The sequence below is a fragment of the Eutrigla gurnardus genome (assembly GCF_963514095.1).
Source record: "Eutrigla gurnardus genome assembly, chromosome: 4".
Taxonomy (NCBI): Eukaryota; Metazoa; Chordata; class Actinopteri; order Perciformes; family Triglidae; genus Eutrigla; species Eutrigla gurnardus.
Window position 1 is genome coordinate 21,310,818 of NC_139918.1, and position 17,813 is coordinate 21,328,630.

Here is a 17,813-nt window from a genome sequence, read left to right on the forward strand (position 1 = left end):
GTTTCACTAAATTTAGATGATCATCGCTTTTCAACACGTTGTTTGACAGTTTCTCGTGTACACGGGCTTGTATAACAGCAAACTTGTGGTTGAGCTAAAATTGAGACCACAGTTTAACCATTCTTCATTAATTCCAGATCATTCTGGGCCAAGAACCCTCCATAGACTATACATCTGCGGTGAGAGAACCGAGAGATTTAAACATTCACTTTAGAACGACGTTTCCCACCATGCACTCTGGTTGTCGCGCAAGCGCAGAGAGGTTTATTTAGTATACGGACAACCGGAAGCTCCACTCTGAAATTGACTGAACGGGATAGTTCTCGGTAAAGTTTTTTTTGTTGTCTTTTGTGTTTTGCGTGTTCAATGACAGGACAGCGGTTACAAAGTAGAGTTACGCGCCCTCGGCTGACCGTTTATCTCATGTTGGTTTTGTTTGGACGAAACGGCGACTTTAATCGTGACGGATAGGATGGCTAATCAGCTAGCTTAGCAGGTTGGCAGTTAGCTGAAATAGCGTTAGCATAATGGGCCCCTCCATTCAGAGGAGAGCATCTACTTTCTGACCGCTTTAATATAAATGTGTTCACATTAATTTAGCGCAGAACCCGTGAGAGGTATTCTAACATCAAATCGATTATATTTGACTGATTGAGTGTTGGATTAGTCTTCTCCTGGAAACGGGACAGGGCAAAAAAATGTTAGGATAATCTGCCCACAGCGGAAGATTATGATACCAGACAGCCTTTATAATAGTTGCCCGGAGTTCAATTAAAAACAGTGTTAGTGAACGTATAGTTGTGATAGTCTTCCTGGAACAGCATCGTATTGTCTTGGACACCCACTTGACTTAAACGTAAAGTTGTTTGTAGTGTCAACATGTAACAGGAGAGCTAACCTGCTGTCGCTTTTAGAAACCTCTTACAGTGATTAATGATGGGTAGATTAAAGCTTTTAAACACTCAGCCGTTATTTCATCATTAGTCTACTTCCTAGAACCTGCACAGCATGATGGCTGCGGAGTTCCCGTTTGTGATTAATCTGACGTAAACAATGCAGACAGGCATGCTGTTGTTTCAAATGATTATGTATTCAGATTAATAAATGTCTTATCAACAGTCACTAGGGCGGGCTTCTGCTGTATCACCGTTTCTATAGATGGACGAAGTGGACTGTAGTTTTGATTTCGCTGACTGATGTCAGAATTGGCTGAATTAGAAGAGTGTCGTGCAAGATGTGGTTGTCCGTAGAGCCCCATCTGGTGGTTGGACGTGAGTGTTGCAGCTGTTTTGTTCATACCGTTATCTTCAAACGGTTCAGGAAAGGAAGAAGAGGCCTACATTTTGTTTTGTTCTGCTTCCACATATCTGAGTTTAATATTGGCTTGCAGATTAATACATCTGTTACATACGTGTTTTATTAGTATTAATGGAAACCATTATCATAGCTTGCCCAATTAAGTTATATATGCTAATCATATTATTGGGTTTAAAACGTTTTGAATTGTATTACAGCTATGTTCTCCACTTGGTCTAAATGGTTTCTAAACTATGTGTACAAAAGCCAAAACCTATGAATTTAGATTTTCATTATGTGAGACGATGAGTAAGGTTTTATTCGATTTTCCTCTTATTGCTGCTAATGTGCTCTTACATAGTCCATAAGGTAATCTTGCTACACTAAGCAGGGTCTTAGTAGAGCAAATGTATTGGGATTGAGAGCCCTTTTGCAAAAATGTCCAACTCAGGACAGAAAGAAGTTATACATTGCAACAAACCTAATTCAGTTATATAGTAACAGACATATCTAAACAATGAAACACAGAAATAATGTGTGTCACATAGCTAAGGGGGCAGATGATGTGTGGATAACAAGCAGGACATAGCATAATGAAAGAATCTGCGTGCAAACTGGACCACACTTATCTGAGAAGTTGAACGCACTGTTGTATTGTATTTGTATTTCCGCCCACTGCAGGAGTGATGGAGAGGTGATGTGCCGGTCAGAGGAGCGATAAGGTCAGAGCAGTCATGACTGAGTGCTTCCTGCCCCCCAGCAGCAGCCCCGCAGAGCAGCGCAGGGCTGAGCACCCAGGGGGTGTGGCCCGCACCCCCAGCTCCGAGGAGATCAGCCCCACCAAGTTCCCTGGCTTGTACCGCACCGGCGAACCATCCCCGCCTCATGATGGCCATCACCACGAAACACCTGACGCTTACGTCTCGGACGATGACAAAGAGCACGGCAAGAAGAAGAACAAGTTCAAGAAGAAGGAGAAAAGGAGTAAGAAACAATCCTATAGTTGAGCTTGAAGGTTAATTATTGAACTTGGTTATATCTGTTTGAAAAGGCTCAAGCCTCAAGGCCACTTACTGGACATTTTGCAAATGTTTCAGCCTTTTTCTAAACATTGTCAAAGCTACGAGAAATGACTGAAACTCTCTGGAAAAGTTTCAGTAAGTTTGCTACAAATCTTTGTCTGACTAATCCTCATATTTCTGCTACATGTTTATAAATACAACACAACAATATTTATGGCTATGATAATGCTTTATGGCGTGTTCATGTAAAACTTTTGGTTATAGTCGATGCTGAATTTGGAGGGTAAATCCCACTCTGAGATGTATTTTTTTTCTCATATCATATCATAACTACGAAATACTCTTTCCCGCTGTCATATACTGTTAATTAATTATAATGTATAATTATGAAATGGATTTTAGCAACCTTGCATGCAAATACTATACTTTGTCAGTATATGGTTGGCATACAGATGAGTATTCTTTTATTAATGGATAGAATCTTAAGAAAGTCCTTTTGCAAAGAATCTCGAACAAAGCAAAATCCGTCGACTGTTCATTGATTGGTTCTTAAATATTTTATTGAGTTGTTTGGGCTACATGTAGAATATCACCTTCCTTATTCTTTAACCACCAAGTACTTACAGGCCTTCTACTTCAGGTCACTCAGCTTCACCTTTAGATTTGTTGATTAAAGCAAATGACCCACGTTTCCGTTCTGTTGGGTGGGTGCTGCTGCCTGTAGCTGTGAGAAATCTTCCCTTTCCTGAGAATGTTTTTCACTGAGTGGCTTATTGTCCACTTTGTATCAGGACTTTTCCATGTCTGTATTTAGCTTCTCCGCCAGGGTGTGATGGAAGAGAGGAAGAGATGCTTAGATCAGAGCACACCCAGAGAGCCCGGTGAAGGTGTGTCTCAGGCAGTGGCTTCATACAAAGGGATTGTGCTACTGGAAACCCAGAGATAATAAGAGAAAACAAAGAGGTCACTAACTGTTTTTGACACGACGGCGAAGCTGTTCGCTCTGAGGAAAAATGTTTTAATGAAGCCTATTCTAGAGAGGAGCGGCGCAAGTTGCTGAGGGAGCTATGCTAAATCTGTGGCTGACCTCTTTTCCAAGTCCCCATTCTCCCCCTCCCTTGCTATATGCTCTCTCTCACACATCTTCCTTCCCGTTATTAATTCACTGCTATTATGGTTCTGTCGTAGGAGGAGGATACGGAAAACGGGGTGTTTCTCCCCTCAGCTCTAACCCTATTTTTGCCTCTTACTTTACTTTCACAGCGGAAGGCTACGCCGCCTTCCAGGAAGACAGTTCCGCAGATGAAGCAGAGAGCCCGTCGAAGATGAAGCGCTCTAAAGGAATCCATGTGTTCAAGAAGCCCAGCTTCTCCAAGAAGAAGGAAAAGGACTTCAAGGTTAAGGAGAAGGGCCCCAAGGAGGACAAGGCCAAGGATAAGGATAAGAAATCCAAGGACCTGACGGCTGCAGACGTGGTTAAACAGTGGAAGGAGAAGAAGAAGAAGAAGAAACCGACAACGGAGGCAGAGCCAATCCCAGTGGAGGTCCCCACGTTCAGGCCCATCTTTGGAGCACCTCTGGCCGAAGCCGTCAAGAGGACAGCTCTGTATGATGGTATCCAGCTGCCGGCCATCTTCAGAGAATGCATAGACTACATTGAAAGTTATGGCATGAAGTGTGAAGGCATCTACCGGGTCTCAGGTAAAGAAACTATGAGCTGTTTTTTGCGTCATCTTTCTAAAAAGTCTGTCAATGTATGACGATATTTGAATTTTTGAAAAATACTCACATCAGCTTCTCTCCCTCTCAGGTATGAAGTCCAAGGTGGATGAATTGAAAGCAGCTTATGATCGGGAAGAGTGCCCCTGCCTGGAGGAGTATGACCCCCACACAGTCGCCAGCCTACTGAAGCAGTACCTACGCGAGCTGCCGGAGAACCTGTTGGGCCGGGATCTGGCCCAGCGCTTCGAGGACGCCTGCGGGCGGCAGATGGAGGCCGAGAAGATGACGGAGTTCCAGAGGCTTCTGGCCGAGGTGTCACCGCAGTGCCGACTCCTTCTCTCCTGGCTCATCACCCACATGGACCACGTCATCGCCAGGGAGTTGGACACCAAGATGAATATTCAGAATATATCCATCGTCCTTAACCCAACCATACAGGTCAGAGAGGAGGAATAGATCGAGCTGAGTAAATGGGTCATGGTAAAAGATAACAAAGGGAGAACATGGGTAAAACGAATGTTGCAGAGAGCCGTAATTCGAAAGCAACAGATAGACGAGACCTCGAATAGAAAAATAGGTCTTGGGCTCGGGCTCAAGTGTACCTCAGAGATAAGAAACCTCCCCTTAGCAACAAACCAAGTGTGTTTTTATTGGATCAAACAGTCAGTTCTTCTCTGATACCCTGGCCTAGTTTAGTGAATCTAATTTATTCCCATAGGGGATGTCTCTGTGGCTGCTCCACTTATCCTGAGCCGACAGCAGCAGTAGCCACAACGCCGCTAAATAAACACATCTCTTAATCAATGAGTGAGTCCAGGGTCAGTTTAAGGTGGCACAGAGAAAATTGGGTTTCATGATGCAGTTTAACTCGCATTATAAAAACACTATCTCACACACTGGGAGACTACACGCAGTTTGTTCAGCTCTGAAGCCGTGTGATTTGTTTATCTTTCAGATTGGGAACCGTGTTCTTTACATGTTCTTCACGCATGTGAGGGAGCTGTTTGGAGACGTAGTCCTGAGGCCGGTGGTGCGGCCACTCCGGTGGTCAAACATGGCAACCATGCCGGCGCTGCCCGAGACCCAGGAGAGTGTCAAAGAGGAGATCCGACGACAGGTGGGTTCAGTCTTGCTGTTTCAGTCTATTCATTTATTGACAAAAAAATAGAGAAATAGTGTTATTTATATGTATAAATATCTTTCAGAGTGCGATACCACGTTCATGTCTGTCTGATTTGTACTAAACTGTTAACTCTCTGTGAAACAACTTGAGGTTTTTGTACTGTGATGTTTCTATGGATAACTTTTCTCAGACATTATAAATCCAGAATTGGTTGCTCATAATACATTCTTTTACAGCCCATATCAATTGCTAATCAAAGAGGTGTTTGGAAATTATTTGATTGGTTATATATTCTCTAAAATATGTACATATCTTTGTTTAATTAAGTAGACGATAAATTGTCACCACTTTAATTGTGGATTAAAGTTTTACACAGTAGATACCGAGTAATGCAGCAGGAATTTAGAGGTATGTTGACATTACATTATGTCAGCAGTTCACAAATTTATCTTTGCCTCAGTGTGCCAAAACATGTTGTTGTGTCATCATGTGACATTTACTTAATATGCCAGTGCATGCAAAACACTGCAAAATGAAACAAAGTGGAGGCACTTAACCTGCTGTAGACATCTTGCCATGTCACAAGAAATAATTCTTAATGTTTGCATATTAAAAGTTTGCTTCCAGTAATCTATTATTTATGACAGATATGCTGACTTTGCTGTCAAAAGAAATCTATTCTTTCTCTTCTGCTGATTTATTTTAACGATCATCATTCAAGGATCAAGAGTTTAATTTGCCACCGATTGCTGTGATAAAAAGAGAATTCAAAACTTGTTTGACTGTTTCACTCATTTTAATTTGTTTGAGTCGTTTTAAGTGTCAACTGAATTATGACATGCAATAAAACTGTGCCTTTGTTTCAGGAGTTCTTGCTGAACTGCCTGCACAGGGACCTGCAAGCGGGGGTGAAGGACTTATCTAAAGAGGAGCGGCTCTGGGAGGTTCAGAGAATCCTCACTGCTCTGAAACGCAAACTGAGGGAGGCCAAACGTCAGGTTTGTTGTGTTTGGATACTATATATGATTATATCTGTATTTAATAAGGAAATAAACAACCCTGCCTACATATTGCGGCCTGTTTAATTCCTAAACACTGATGAAATTTCCAGTGCTTGTACTGAATTTCAAGCAGGCTAAAGCACATGAACATGATGGCCATGTAATAAAATCAATTACAACCATATATAACATAAATAATGGCCTCAAAAATGACCTTTGTGCTGTCATATCTTTATATTTCTTCCTCTGGCCTTTTAGGAGTGTGAGAGTAAGATAGCCCAGGAGATCGCAAGCCTCTCAAAGGAAGATGTTTCAAAAGAGGAAATGACTGAGAATGAAGAGGAAGTCATCAACCTCCTCTTAGCACAGGTGAGTCATTCAAACACACAAGCTGCCACAAGAGTCTAAAGAGCTGAATTTGTTTGTTTTTGTTGAAGTTACACGGAATCATTTTGTGTTTTCCCCCACATCCTCTCAATAATCAGGAAAATGAGATCCTAACAGAGCAGGAGGAGCTGATCTCTCTCGAGCAGGTGCTTCGTAGACAGATTGCCACCGAGAAGGAAGAAATTGAAAGGCTGCGAGCCGAGATCGCAGACATACAGAGGTGAGGGAAGGCTGAAACCATTTTAGGTGCTAAATGTGTTGGAATACAATGTACAACTGTCACTACATACGAAAGGTCTCAACCATTAACCAGCATTGTGTTCCTCAGTCGGCAGCAGGGTCGCAGTGAGACGGAGGAATACTCATCGGACAGTGAAAGTGAGAGTGAAGATGAGGAAGAGCTACAAATGATTCTGGAAGACCTGCAGAAGCAAAACGAGGAACTGGAGGTGGGTAAAACATTCGCCACACACGGGCTGTTGGTCACTGGACGTTATAGTCCATTGTTTACCTGAAAGTAAAGTGTGTTCACACATTTACGTCTGAAACTACACTTAAGAGTATTATTTGTGTTTATAAAAATATATTGCAATTCTTAGTCCTGAAGTTTCAGGTTTTCTATCTGTTTTTTATTGTGTTTTATTGCCCTTTAGAACAAAAACACCCACCTGAACCAGGCCATCCACGAGGAGCAGGAAGCCATCTTGGAACTCCGTGTCCAGCTTCGCCTCCTGCAGAGTCATAAACTGCAGCAAGAACTGACTGTCCAGCCGCCGGCGGAGCAGGCCCCGCCTGCGCAGCCGAGCCCAGAGCCCCGCGCCGAGGAGCAAACCAAACGCTCTGTTGCCGCCGTGGCTGCCGGGGCAGACGCCGCTGCCTCTGCCAACGGCAAGGCAGCTAAGGATCCTTCAAAACCCTCACCGAACAAAGACAGGAGGGACACCAACATGTGAGAGGCATCTCAGCGATGCGTTTGGTGGCTCCGTGCTGCTGTACCGCTGGTCAGTTGTCCTGTAATGTCTCTCATTATCCACTGGAATCTTCACTTTGCTGGATCAATGGGTTCATTCGTAATTGTGTCCACCAAGTGGCAGCTGGCAAGCATTTCCCCATGCACAACACACACAACAAAAAACAAAAAAACAAAAAATAGAAATAGAGTACCTGTTGTAGTGGACAACTGGCTACTGCTGTGAGAGACTGGGTGGATCATATTATCAAATCCACAGTGCCAAGCCTGTATGAAGGGGAAGGTGAAGGGATTCATAAAAAAGTAGGGGGTGGAAGAGAGTAAAAAAGTCAGTCATGCACCCTGCCAGTATATGACATATAGATTATTTTTTGCTGGTAAGGTCTCAAATATGAGTATAGAGCAGATATAACGGCAGCCCCTGTATCTCACTATGTCCCTCACCTAGACGCAAATTGGACATGTTAGGATAGAGACCACTGTGCCATAACCCAAGATGTCAAACTGGACACGTTTCCCTCGAGAACCACTAATACAAACGGTCTTTGAACAATGAAGAATTTATGATTGGTCTATCTATATATTATATATTTAAGTGGTATTCTGAAGAATACGAATGACTATTCAAGAAAAACATTGATTTTAATATATGTATGAATATATTGTAGGTGCTTTCTTTTCTTTGAACAGCAGACGCACATAAACACAACACAACTGACCAGTGGATGAAAACATAAACGTCAAACAAATACGCAATCATCTGTTCTCTCGGTCTCTCTTGCACAAACAAGGTGTGGGTAAATGACATTTCAGCTTCAGTTTTATAATGGAGGAACATCTGTAGGGATGATTATGGTCGCCACAATATGTGCAGTGACCCACAATTTTTTTTTTTTTTAAACTCTTGATATGTGGAGTTATTGTTCACGGCATAAGTTGGAAGTAAGAAAAAAAAGAAAAACCCTCAAAATTACATGTCAATCACTCATTTCACGTCTGACCCATGACTGTTGCAAAGTGCTGTCATTGTTCAGTGATATTTAAAGCAAAGGCATGGCGCGCACTTAATTACTGTTTGTGTATATCATTGTAAAATTGCAAATATACTGTATTTTGAGCTCTTATGTTCTTTTTTTTTTGTTTTGTTTTATTATTAATCACCTGTATGGAGTATGCTAGTGTGACTGCCCTTACATTGGTTGCGGGCAAATCAAAGCAATCTCACCTGGATTTATGATTCAAAAAGTTATTAATCCTGACTGAAACTGATAAATTGGGTTCAGGAGCTTCTCATAAGGTTATTTTCATATTGTTCCAAGCTTTTTGTAGCTTACTGTTGCAGACAGAATAAAGCTGTGAAGAATAAAGTGTCGATCCGAATAATTTATCTGGATCTGTCTCTTTCTCTGACACGCAGGCTAATGTTTACCTTTTTACTCCGCTATGCCGGCTCGAAGTCTAGTCCAGATTTAGTGCTTCCTATTTCCTATTCCACTTTCCCCTCTTTGCGCGTAAAGAGAGTGTAGATAACATATTTGCATCATTTTTTAGGACGTGCAGCGTGTAAGTGCTGGGCTTTGACTCCGAATTAAGACTTTGGTATCTGAGATATTGGAACCACCCGACTTTTTCATAATTTCTTTAACTGGTTTCCGATTTGGAAAATAGCAGCGTCGTCAAGTAGCAAAATTAACAGGCAGAAAAATACCGGATACAAGCGAAATGTCCTTTCAAAATGAAAGCGTAACGTTTATTTATATTTATATTTTCGGACTTTGTTGGGGTGAACTTAGTTTTGGAGGCTGCTTTATTTTGTCTCGCCATTATTATATTAGTGGAAATAACTGATTTGTGGGTGAGTCCCTTCAAAACTTGATTCATAGCTTTTTACTGAAACACAAACAGACTATCTGTCTGTGAATAGCCTATTATTAATAAGCACTAAAGCCTTCCTCCACTCAAACATGGACTCGAATCACTTGTTTTAGTTATACATTAACAGTGCTGATTTATATACGTGCATAATTATTCACATATAAAATATATATTTGTTTTCTTCAATGACAGAGAAAGAGCAGCACTTTCAACAAAGTAGGTTATTTTGTAGTTAAAATCCATATCGTGCACGTCTTGAATCGTGTCTAGTCATGTGGACTTTATTCTGAAAGTCACTGCCGGAAGTTCTATTGGCCGTTTATAAAACTTGACACCAGTTTAGTTTTGGTCAGTCTGTCTGTCACAGGGGCTGGGTTTCTCTTTTTACCAAAGAAAGGGGGAGAAGAAAAAAGATCAGCGTTTTAAGCATGACGGGACAAAGACACTGAGTGAACACTTTAAAAAGTATGATTTAAAACCTTCCACAGTTCACCATGGCCATAAGGGAGCTCAAAGTGTGCCTTTTAGGGGTAAGTGGTAAGATGTTTTTGTTGATCCGCTTTGGGGGAAAATGTCCTTGTCTGCTGCGAGTTTAACTCAACTAACGGTAACCGACAACACACTTTTGACGTTAACAACACACGTTAGCTACACTGGCTAACATGTCGGTCGCTTATCTTTTGTACTTAACTGTTGACTTGTTCCCCTGAAAACTTAAAACAAATGTTGACGACCATCGTGAGCTCGCGCAATCCTCTAACATTTGCTTTCTCGTCGCGTGCGTCTGGTTCGCTACCTCGCTATGTCTTTTAACTTGACTTTTCTGCGTGTTTCTTTGTCTTTTATTAACGGTTTGACGAGTTTTTATCACCCATTACGTCATAGTCGTAACAACCGTTACAAGCCGTTCGCTGTCCGTAAGATTTCCTGCTGCGTTAGCAAAACACGCAGCCCGTCTTTTGTAAACGGTGACAGGGACGTTTGAACCGCAAACGGGCTTGTTTGTCGAGCAAGTAAGTGGGAACTTGTGAGAGCTCCATAAACGTTTAACAGGGCCTTTGCAGTCCACCACAGGAACTGACATTCTCACCAGGCATTTTAATAGTCAGCCTAGGAGTTGACCACAGACTGCCCTCCTTACCAAGCTTTTGTTACACCTCCGCAGAATTACTTCTTACTTCAAGCACGCAAAAATGGAAAAAGAGCTATCGTCATGCCTGCATCACCACATTGACATGTTTATTCACTTTACTGTAAATAAACAGGGAGAGTGAGGGATGCATTGTGTTGTCAACAAGTAATATTGACTGAAAAAATCAGAACTAATCAATAGAATTTCCCTAATCAATAGGATTCAGTAGTGAGCCTGTGTCCATGTGTGTCTCTCAGGAGTGCTGTGACTGATATGTGACCTTTTTTTCTGTTTTCAGGACACTGGAGTTGGGAAATCCAGCATTGTTTGCAGATTCGTTCAGGATCATTTTGACCACAACATAAGTCCCACAATAGGGTAAGAACATTGCAGTAAAATAAATTCAAGGTGTCAAGTCAGGTGGCGTTTCATAATCAATATTGAGTCTGGCATCAGAATAATGAATGACCCGATTTTTAAAATAGAAAGAAATACATATGCATCAATTACTAAAATAATTGCATTTATTGCATTTTGTGAAAGCTGGTTCAGGTCACTATTAGAAGAGTTGGTACAACTTACATACAAATGACTAAAGTGTACACTAGACAAAAGCCTAACACACCAAGGCAAGGGCATTTTATAAAACGTGCGACTAGTGAGATGTGGAATCAAGTCATCCAGAAGGAAACATTAAGATAAACTGAGACTCATGAGTTATGATTTCTTTGACAAGATGACCAAAAAAAGGAATTAAGTCATATCTAAACAAATGCTTGAGCCCGCCGTCATCCCTGATTATGATATTGGCTCTTTGTTGTGTGATTGATGATTTATACACCTCTAACCCAACACTGCATTCATGCTTCCAGGCAACACGGGTTCAGTGTAGACCGTCTCTGTGTGTTATTTGCTTCCTGCTGACTTGTACTGATTTGCTTCCTGTGCCTTTTTTGAAGAACACGCTCGGAAGCATTGTTGTGAAATGCTCTTTATCACCCACAGAGCATCGTTCCTTACCAAAACGGTGCCTTCTGGAAATGAACTACACAAATTTCTGATCTGGGATACAGCCGGGCAGGAAAGGGTGAGTGCACCCGCAACATAAATCCCCAATTGACTTATTATAAGCTTAATGTTTTCACACATGACACTAATTTTTTGAAAACATTTAGATCCCCATCTCATCTTGCATCAGGAAGTGACACAATCATCTCACTGTCAGTGGTGCTCATGACGGCGTTATTATTAGGCGTTAATGATTCGCATACGTTTCAAAGATCACGAGACCGTGGCATCGTGGTGATTAATTTCATGGAGGGGGTATGTTAAGGGTAATTAGAGCTTAGCAGACATGCTTACAGCATGGAAAAAAACATGGAGCAAGTATTTCCTGCTTTTGTGGAAAAAAAGATGTCTTGAAAGCCCTTGTTACCAGGCTTTGAAGTTGTGTTCATCTGTGGGACTAATGTTAAACTCATCACATGTGACAATCTGTGATCTATTTGGCAAACTTCAACAACATAAAATACAGAGGATGCTGTGTTGGGTTTGGTGCGTCAGAGTAATGTTTTTTAATGAATGGGCCTCCTTATTGTTTGTATTGCATGTCTTGTCACAAGCACATAGGTGATATGATACACATTTGTGCTGACTGTTTGGTGGTAATGTAGATTTTGATGGTGAGGTGCTGTAAAGGTAGGTGGTAAAAGAGAAGAGTACAAGGGATTTTAAACAATGCAGCTTTGAAACATATTGCAGGACGATTAAATAGCTCTGCATCAAACAGAGTATGAATCAAACCCCCTTTCTAAACTTTCTGGCCTTGTCGCTCTGTCTTTGGATTTTCTCTCTTTCCTTTAAAAGTTTCCTCCAGTGCCTGTTACTTGGGTGCACTCTTTGCCTGTTGAATGTTTATTTTTAATGGATCACATTAATTTAATAATAATAATAATAATAATGCATTGGTGAGCGTGGTCGTCGTCAGCGCTCCACCGACGTCTGTCTGCGGTGAAACACAATACACTATAGATCACTGCAAAACGCAGGAGACTCGCACTGGGACGAAATGAAACAAGTGCACATAAATTGGGTCAAAAATGTGGCTGTCCTCAAACAAATACATCATCAGTGGACTAACACTGATACAAAATTCTGACGACAAATCGCCTAGTTTTAATTTGTAAAATGGAGATTCTCCACTAAATAATCAAACGAAACAAATATGGAAAAAGCATAAAAGGACAACTAATTGACTAGAGATATCTTAGTCGAACTATGCCCAAATTACAGATTAGTCGACTAAGAGGTGGTAGCGCTAGTAAATAACATAAATAAAGAATGTGGGCGTTTTGCTGTTTATGGTGTGTGACCTTTCGCTGCGGGCCTGGGCTCAGAGGAGGAGACGAGAGACAGACCACAAAGAGGTGGAGAGTTGACAGCGGCTTCACTCATTACGTTGTTGTGCATGATGGCTTTGTGGGTAAAAAATGCATGTTTACAGCTGACGTAAAACTAAAGGACAGTATCTGCTTAATATTGATTGGCTCCCACAGACCGATCTTTGTGATTGGATCGTCCCTAGTTCACATCTTCATAAAGCTCTCATGCAGATGACTTTTCTACAACTTTGGATTGATCATGCTAACTATTATACTTATGTTGTCTTTTTTTAGTTTCACTCATTAGCTCCTATGTACTACAGAGGATCGGCTGCTGCTGTCATTGTCTATGACATCACCAAACTGGTAAGAAAACGATTATCTTTTAATCAAGGAAGTGACGGTAAATTAAACTCGCCTAACGACTGTCACCCTCAAATGTATGGTGAGAGCTGCTGTTAGGGTTAGTGTTCAGTACCTGTTTTAAATGTGTCTATCAGAGGAGGGTAGTCTCGCACTATAAGCCTGATGTAAAATGTGATCACTTTTCCATCACTCTGGATTCCGGACTCCCATGACCTACAAATGTCATTCTTTCCTGGACTGTTCATGGAAAAGTCTGGAAAAACACCATCTAATGTGGCGAATATGTGACACTAAGTTGTGGAAAATGTCGGCAAATGCTCATAAATTACCGATCCCAGAGTCTGACCCAATGTGCTCTTGTTGTTCAGGACTCTTTCCAGACACTGAAGAAGTGGGTGAAGGAGCTGAAGGAACATGGTCCAGAAGACATCGTTGTAGCCATAGCAGGGAACAAGAATGATTTAGGAGATATCAGGTAAGCAAAGGGTTCTTCTCTTAGACTGACATAGCTGGAAAGAACTCCCATGGACACTAGCTACTAGATGCTACAAGGCCATTTTTAAATATAGTTTGGAGTAAGTCTGCCTTGCATCAGCACCGACGCATCTCTATCATAAAACAGGAGCTTCTTAGCTCCTGACTGGAGCCAGCTAAAGCTTTAGCAGCAAAATAATTTGGTCACTCACCTGCCACCAGATGCAGTTTGTTGTGGTACCCCTCGGGAGCTTCATTAATAATTAAAAAAACACAAACATTAAACATACATTTTTGCTCTTTGATGATTGACAACAACTAAAAAAAAACCTCCATCATTGGTAAACGTGGCTCAAGACACTTGCCAGTATTCTTTACATGTGTTTTTAAAATTTTTCACCGTTTTCAAATAAACAGGGAAACATTTTTTGTTTCAAGAATCTTCATGATGCACTGTTTTGGTTACAGTTTTAAAACTCTCATTAAAAGCCTCAACTCTTCCACGTGGCATACTTTTTCAAGGGTCTCTTGTTAAGTGTAAACCCACTCCACGCTTACTTTAGTGTCCTTCTCTTTTACAGGGAAGTTCCTATGAAGGAAGCCAAGGAGTTTGCTGAATCAATTGCAGCTATATTCATCGAGACTAGCGCCAGAAATGCTGTCAACGTTGAGGAGCTCTTTCAGAAAATCAGTAAGTTTCACGTCCTGTACTGTATGCTGTATCTCTGTCATGTGGGTCTTATTATATATGAACTGTAGCAGTAAAGCGGGACGTGTGCTGTTGACTGGAAGGCCTTTCAATAATGCTGGAAGCTGTTATTTATGTCGTTTTCTTGGGTGCCATATAATCCTATGTGGGATGGATTGATTTAATGGCATGACATGAATGTGAGGAAAATGATCATTAATTCTTTAAATGTAAACTATATATTTTCATTCATGACTCAGGTTATAGACGACATTTGGGAATTTTATCAGTGTGCTTTACTTTTTAATTTCTTATGTAAATTGTATCTATATTTTAGCCTTAATATATGGCAGACCATTGCATATTTATTTAAATTAATAATAGATGAGATATAAAGAGAAATATATCTGGTCCCTGTGAACAACTTTTCAAGTTGACTTGTGTGGATTTTTCAGTATGTCCTGTATTAAGTGTTTCAAGGCTTCTAGTAGTGGTTAATTTACCAGGAAGCACTGCCAAATACATCCCAATAGTGATTATTCAACATGTTATGTGCTTAAAATAGTGAAATAAGTGCCAGGGTAACTCTGTAAATCACCCTGTGCTCTGTGTTTAGGTAAACTGATCCCACCACTGGACAATCCGGAGGTGGAGAGCAACGAGTCCTTTAAACTGACTAGGCAGACTGCTCCTTCCATCAGGAGATGCTGCTAGTACCGACAGTGGCTGATGGGATGGCTTCCTTCAGCACCAGCGCAGCACATAGTCCACAATGCACTCAGTGTCTTACTTCTGGAAAAGACAAGACAGTGGACAGACAAAGGTCAGCTTGCACGCGTGGTCGGCTGCAACATGAAACAACAGTATTATATGGGTTATTCGCCCCCTTATTTCATTTAATTGTAGCAGTTTCTACTCCCAGGAGGTCCGGAAGCACAACACCGTCGGTTTGTCACCCCCGGGTGGTGTTTGCCTGAATTACATTGAGATTTCTGACTGTGGTATAGTGCACAGCTCATTACAAAGGGGCCGTTTTATCGTATTTTCCTTAACATTAAAATTCCACACACATGCATTTCAAGGGATCTAGTTGATGTGCCAATTAAAGCTGGGTTTTGAGTTGCCAACTACATGTTCATTTTAAGAGCCAACTGCTCTGTACATTTTCACTGCACTGTGGCTCTTAAATGGCACACATTAAATGAAGGGTTTTAATACAAATTTTTTATCACAACTATACTTCTCATGGAGCTTTTGTATACATGTATAGAACTGAATTTGAATATTTTTGAATGAGAAGTTGTCGAGATTAAACCTCGGACAAACGCTCGGTTCTGTAGCTCAAATGCAGCAGCTTTACATTCCATGTGTTTTCACACACATTAACTGTATAAGGGTTTTACTGTAATGCTGCAGCATGAACAGCTTAGAGGCCTAAATCGAAATTATGGTATGCCACCCCCTGTTGAAACACTGTGACCAATACTAGGATTGTTTACATGGTGATTTGTTAAAGATGTTTTCTACATGCTGAAATGGATTGTCTGAGATTTCACTACATGGAATGACTGTGTGTGACATGTTACATTTATACTGTTAAGAAGAGAAAAGACCTGCGTGCATTTAAACATGTCTAAAGCGGGTAAAGTTCCAAAAGGGGTTGTGGTCTGTATACTAAACAAACTCCAAAAGAACATTTGGGAAATGCCCTGATCAATTTTAGCTTGCAAAGAAGTGGAAAAGGGGAATAATAAAACTTTTTTTTTTTTTTTAACGCAGTTTGGTAAACTAGGATTATGTAATTTGTTTGCTGTTGTTTCTTTTGAAGTAGTGTCCTTGGGTTTGACCACTTGAGAAATTTAAAACGGCACTTTTGTATACATTCGACAGTATTAATTTGGAGTCACCTGTAAGTGTTTTTTTTTTTTTATGGACATGAAAGCTGACATGGATGCAACACGGTTTCCTATGTAACAGTATGTATGGTTCTACATCGCCATACTTGGTTACATGTTTACATTTGTACTTAAGTTAGTAAGTACAAATTAAAAAAATAACTTAAATGCACCACTTTTACAAAGATGTTTGATGGGATAATGAGTTCAATTTGTAGTTTTTAATGCAGTTGTTGTACAATTTTGCTGATATGTACATTCTCTTTAATGGAAGGTCACACCAAACTATGCAAAAATCTGCCAATTCACATGGTATTGCTTCCACTAAAATGCAATGCAATGATTGGCTGAAATCTTAAAGTTGAAAATGGACCCAAAACCACTTGGTGGTCCAGATGTACCGTATATTAAATTTACCAGCCGATTGATAACAGTTTTATGAAACCACATTGATGTTTCACTGTAGTTTGGCATATAATTTACATAAAAGAGATGATGACATATTGAGCAAATAAATGCTAGATGTTAGAAGTTGACATCGTGATGACCTTTTCAAGTATTATATTCATTGCCACACAAGTGCCTTTTTTTGTGTTTTTCTAAACAAATGTATGACATGGCTTCAAAGTGCATACTGCTCCAATAATGCATGAAGTACTTGACTAATTCCATACAAGCTGTACACGTGACGGTCAAATTTGAAATATCCAATTGTCTGCAGCCATCCTTATAATGTATGCCCAAGTCACGCTCCCCTATAGCCAGATTAACTTTTGTATATTAATCAGTCTAATAAAGTGGTGATTATTATATTTTTTGATGTTTTATTTTTGTTACTTTTAGCTACTGTAAAGACCAAAATATGTATCTTGAAATGTCAAAGACGCCAGAACAACCAAAGGATTACAATATAGCCTCACTGATTTTATGTTAAGAGAGCAGAAATATGAGCGAGGGAGGAGGTGACTCAGTCACACAAAGGTCGTAACTTGGATTAGCCTCCTGACGTCATGGGAACGCGATATGCATCTGAACTGCTTTTGACACCTCAGTAACCTAAACTCCTAGTGAAAATTATACTATGTTGTTCCACAGTATAGAGGAAGCTTGTGCTCGTTGTCCCCTTATGTTACAGCAAGGTCCCAGTGTTTTATTGAAATTAAATTGTTTGCTCTCCTCTTACCACTTTTCCAAAGTGGGAGTTATGTAAGGGTAACTTAGGAGGTACTACTTTCCCACAACCTATTATAGCTTTAAATCCAAAATTGGAAACACTTGACATATAAGTCTTATGTTATTTTTGCACATATATGTTTAACGTGACCTTCTGAAAAGCTGTAAACGGCACAAATTACATGCAGTGGAGCTTTCTCACAGAGTCCTATTCAGTGTACTGTAGAGGATTACTCTCCCAGCAGCTTACATAGGGGAGGTCTGCACTTCTTGTCACGGAGATGGATTTAACCATATCCACAGTTGTC

At 40.6% G+C, this 17,813-nt stretch overlaps 2 protein-coding genes across 3 annotated transcripts in view; both read left to right on the top strand.

The window, feature by feature from the left end:
* Nucleotides 1-227: 227 nt before the first annotated feature.
* On the top strand, nt 228-8,908 carry ralbp1 (ralA binding protein 1). Its single transcript, XM_084008615.1, has 10 exons — nt 228-326; nt 1,978-2,280; nt 3,582-4,019; nt 4,129-4,478; nt 4,996-5,157; nt 6,030-6,161; nt 6,423-6,533; nt 6,650-6,771; nt 6,880-7,000; nt 7,205-8,908. Exons 2-10 carry the CDS (start codon nt 2,031-2,033, stop codon nt 7,502-7,504), a joined length of 1,986 nt encoding a protein of 661 aa, XP_083864741.1. The 5' UTR covers nt 228-326; nt 1,978-2,030; the 3' UTR covers nt 7,505-8,908.
* Nucleotides 8,909-9,755: 847 nt separating this feature from the next.
* rab31 (RAB31, member RAS oncogene family) overlaps nt 9,756-17,813 on the top strand; it is a 188,389-nt gene continuing 180,331 nt past the window's right edge. The window contains exons 1-7 of one of the 2 annotated variants that reach the window (XM_084007781.1): nt 9,756-9,926; nt 10,827-10,906; nt 11,534-11,615; nt 13,204-13,275; nt 13,644-13,750; nt 14,331-14,440; nt 15,054-17,144. In XM_084007781.1, coding sequence (XP_083863907.1) covers nt 9,891-9,926; nt 10,827-10,906; nt 11,534-11,615; nt 13,204-13,275; nt 13,644-13,750; nt 14,331-14,440; nt 15,054-15,151 — 585 coding nt within the window. In that variant the 5' untranslated portion in view covers nt 9,756-9,890 and the 3' untranslated portion in view covers nt 15,152-17,144. Of the gene's footprint in view, nt 9,927-10,826; nt 10,907-11,533; nt 11,616-13,203; nt 13,276-13,643; nt 13,751-14,330; nt 14,457-15,053; nt 17,145-17,813 lie in introns of those variants that run through there. The other variant, XM_084007782.1, reaches the window with a different exon arrangement.

What these genes read in the sequence shown, in the direction of transcription:
- ralbp1 (XM_084008615.1), top strand. Translation starts at nt 2,031, where the DNA reads ATGACTGAGTGCTTCCTGCCCCCCAGCAGCAGCCCCGCAGAGCAGCGC. An exon ending in CAAGAAGAAGGAGAAAAGGA is followed by an intron (nt 2,281 to 3,581) that starts GTAAGAAACAAT and finishes TTACTTTCACAG; the next exon opens with CGGAAGGCTACGCCGCCTTC. An exon ending in TCAACCTCCTCTTAGCACAG is followed by an intron (nt 6,534 to 6,649) that starts GTGAGTCATTCA and finishes CTCAATAATCAG; the next exon opens with GAAAATGAGATCCTAACAGA.